General features: G+C 35.9%; 1 protein-coding gene across 1 annotated transcript; it reads right to left on the bottom strand.

Annotated features, from left to right (window-relative positions):
* Nucleotides 1–372: 372 nt before the first annotated feature.
* On the bottom strand, nucleotides 373–1,759 carry LOC113040765 (uncharacterized). Its single transcript, XM_026199021.1, has 3 exons — nucleotides 1,610–1,759; nucleotides 835–1,155; nucleotides 373–695 (listed from the first exon to the last, which is right to left on the bottom strand). The coding sequence occupies exons 1-3, from the start codon at nucleotides 1,653–1,655 to the stop codon at nucleotides 373–375; spliced, it is 690 nt and encodes a 229-aa protein (XP_026054806.1). The 5' UTR covers nucleotides 1,656–1,759.
* Between the last annotated feature and the right edge of the window lie 1,846 nt (nucleotides 1,760–3,605).

Genomic DNA, 3,605 nt, shown 5'->3' with positions numbered 1-3,605 from the left:
TGAGTAGAAAATACAGAGGAAATGGTTGTAGCAGTCATTTTGCATAATAATAATAATAATAATAATTATAAAAATAAAATAAAATAAATAAATAAATATATGGAACTTAAACATCCATTAGCTGATGGGCTTGATCAGCCTGTTTGAGGCATAAAAAAATAAAATACAGTAATATGAGCTACAAATTCTTGGAAATAAAAGTGTGAAAATAATAATAATACTAAAAAATAAAAAAAATTGTTACCTTAGTAACATGGAGAATGTGTAAACATGAAGGTGCATGAAGGTGATAAATATTATCTACATTTTACTATTATAGTTGGCCAAAGCAAATTAAAAATACTGAATTGTTTTCTGCAATAGAAAATACTATCACTCACCCATGATGGTAACACAGAAGCTCCTAACGATGCTGAATCTGCTGCTGCTGATCTGTAGTTTATAAAGTCCAGAGTCTGCGGTTAAGCTGTTTATGATGGTCAGAGATCCAGTCTGATTGTCCAGCTTCAGTCTGTCTCTGAATCTCTCTTTACACTGAACATCTGAACAGATCTTACTCTGATCTCCACTGATTTCAGTGATGTGGATGTTGTTAAAATACCACTTCATCACAGTATATGGGTTTATTATTACACCAGGATCTAGACTGAAAGATTCTCCCATTTCCTTCATTTTATCAAGTTCAGCAGAAACAGCTGTAATGCAAACCAACATGAGACCCTGTTTGTCAAAACTAATTATATAGTTTTAAACTGAACTGAATGTTGAAAAAGAATGTCACTGCAATAATTAATAATGAAGAGATTCAAACACAACAATCACTAAATGACTCACCTCGAACAATAACATTAAATATTACTTCAGTGTTGCGGCTGTTGATCTGTAATGTATATTCTCCAGAGTCTGTGGTTCTGGTGTTCATGATGGTCAGAGATCCAGTCTGATTGTCCAGCTTCAGTCTGTCTCTGAATCTCTCTTTACACTGATCATCTGAACAGATCTTACTCTGATCTCCAGTGATTTCAGCGATGCGAGTGTTTTTAAAATACCATTTTATTCTTTCTTGTTGGGATTCGTTAAGTCCAGTGTGTAGAATGACTGAATCTCCCTCCATCACTGACACTGACACTTCTTCGGCATCAATATAAAACAAAACTGAAGAAGAAATAGAGAAGTGTCTCAAATGCAATACACAACACATACAACATAAAACAGAATAAAGGCATCGCTGATTCTCTCATCACACAAACATTCATGAGTCTCACAGATGATGATCTCACAGTCATACAGCTGTATGAACATTATACAAACCACGTCTTGATTTATATATTACTTTTTACATGTATGTGTGCAGTCATGACTGTTATATATTTGAGTGTTGTTACGACTTGGTTTCCTCAAAAAAGAGACCAACCGCTCTAGTTTTATCTCCACATAAAACATATCAGCATAAACGTAAACCACAGCTAATTAAAACAGTTAAAAATAATACATTTCAGTCGTGTTTTAAGTGAATAAATACTATAAACATGAAACGTCATCACAGCTCCATCATCACTTTCTTTTTATTGGCTGCTATCAAAGAGAGTGTAATAAATAGATGTCTTACCAGACATGAATGATACATACAATATGATACACAAAAGGATCCTCATTTTCAATTAATGCAGATTCCGTGTAAATAAAAAGTGTTCTGTCCTTACAAGGTCAATTTACACCGCAGTAACATACGCCGACAGACGACCGAGTGCAGTGCGTAGATTTTCAGGTCTTACGTTTCTCAGAATACACTGACCAGAAAAACCCGACGATCTTGTCTGTGCAGTGTGTGAGAACACCCTTTGTCAGGTGAAAGTGTGAGTAAAGTAACTCATTGAAGTTAGTTAGAAGCCAAATAACAAACGCTGTGTCAAAAGCCCTTAAATATGAAATCTGTTTTCTAATATATATATATATATATATATATATATATATATATATATATATATATATATATATATATATATATATATATATATATATATTCTTCTATATTTTAAGTATAATATTACAAACTAAATAACAATGTTCATTACAGAAGATTGATAGTTGCTATTCTTAGTTTTCGCCACATGATAGCTCCATCGAAGCAGGTGTAAAATACAGGTGCTGTCATTTAAGTAGAATGTCATAAAAAGTTTATTTCACTAATTCCATTCAAAAAGTGAAACTTGTATATTGTATTCATTCATTACACAAAGACTGATATATTTCAAATGTTTATTTCATTTAATGTTGATGATTATAACAACTAAGGAAATCCTAAATTCAGTATCTCAGAAAATTTGAATAACTTAAGACCAACACAAAGAAAGGATTTTTAGAAATCTTGGCCAACTAAAAAGTATGAAAATTAAAAGTATGATAATGTACAACACTCAATACTTAGTTGGGGCTCCTTTTGCCTTAATTACCAACCCATTCTCACTCCAAAGCAAGTACACCAGGCTGCAGCCTGCAGATCAAGGCGGGGCTGCACCTACTCTGATTGGTTCAATCGTCTTTCATAGACTTACATAATAGGAAATGTGTGCGTAGTTGGTGTAGGGCGGAGAATGCTGTTTAAAAAGCTAAGAACGCTGCACAGTTTTATAAAGCCTTTACTATAATGCAGTTTTTTATTGTTAACTTGACTCACTATGTCTGATTTATTGAATCAAGAAATGTTAGCTGCTGCAAGTTTACTTTATTCACAAATGAATAATTGGGACATTCTAAAAGCACGCTTAACATGAAGGTACGTGGCTTTATGCATTAAAACAATGTTTTAAAAAGACCAAACTCAGTAAACAAATGATTACTAAAGCATTCTATTCACAGACAAGCAGATATGAGCACAGAATACAAACACTCTTTCCAGTCTGGCACAAACGGCTCCAATAGTTCCTGTATCAGATTTATTGGTTAGCTGGGCCGGTGTGCACTGTGATTGGTTAGCTGGGCCGGTGTGCGTTGTGATTGGTTAGCTGGGCCGGTGTGCACTTTGATTGGTTAGCTGGGCCGGTGTGCGTTGTGATTGGTTAGCTGGACCGTTGTGTGTTGTGATTGGTTAGTTGGGCCAGTTTGTGTCTTGTGATTGGTTAGCTGGGCCGGTGTGCGTTGTGATTGGTTAGCTGGGCCGGTGTGTGTTGTGATTGGTTAGTTGGGCCGGTGTGTGTCTTGTGATTGGTTAGCTGGGCCGGTGTGCGTTGTGATTGGTTAGCTGGGCCGGTGTGTCTTGTGATTGGTTAGCTGGACCAGTGTGTGTTGTGATTGGTTAGCTGGGCCAGTGTGTGTCTTGTGATTGGTTAATTGGGCTAGTGTGTGTTGTGAATGGTTAGCTGGGCCAGTGTGTGTTGTGATGGACAGCACTAATATCCTGGTCTGGAAAAGTAATGCCCCTAATCATAGCCACCTGTTGCAAGTTTCAGTTTAAACATTATGTCATAATCAAATCAATTTGAGTACAGTTTAAACCCAGATGATTGTAACTACTCTAAGCTTGTCTGTCTTGGGAACACTAGCGTGTCTCTATCATAGTGATAACAGTCATTGTCTTCTCTAGTGCAACTCAACCAGGTCTCTTC

Source organism: Carassius auratus, chromosome 22 (assembly GCF_003368295.1).
Source record: "Carassius auratus strain Wakin chromosome 22, ASM336829v1, whole genome shotgun sequence".
In the NCBI taxonomy this organism is placed as follows: Eukaryota; Metazoa; Chordata; class Actinopteri; order Cypriniformes; family Cyprinidae; genus Carassius; species Carassius auratus.
This window is presented reverse-complemented; position numbering and strand designations above follow the sequence as displayed.

What these genes read in the sequence shown, in the direction of transcription:
- LOC113040765 (XM_026199021.1), bottom strand. Translation starts at nt 1,655, where the DNA reads ATGAGGATCCTTTTGTGTATCATATTGTATGTATCATTCATGTCTG. An exon ending in GTATGTATCATTCATGTCTG is followed by an intron (nt 1,156 to 1,609) that starts GTAAGACATCTA and finishes TTTCTTCTTCAG; the next exon opens with TTTTGTTTTATATTGATGCC. An exon ending in ATTTAATGTTATTGTTCGAG is followed by an intron (nt 696 to 834) that starts GTGAGTCATTTA and finishes TTTGCATTACAG; the next exon opens with CTGTTTCTGCTGAACTTGAT.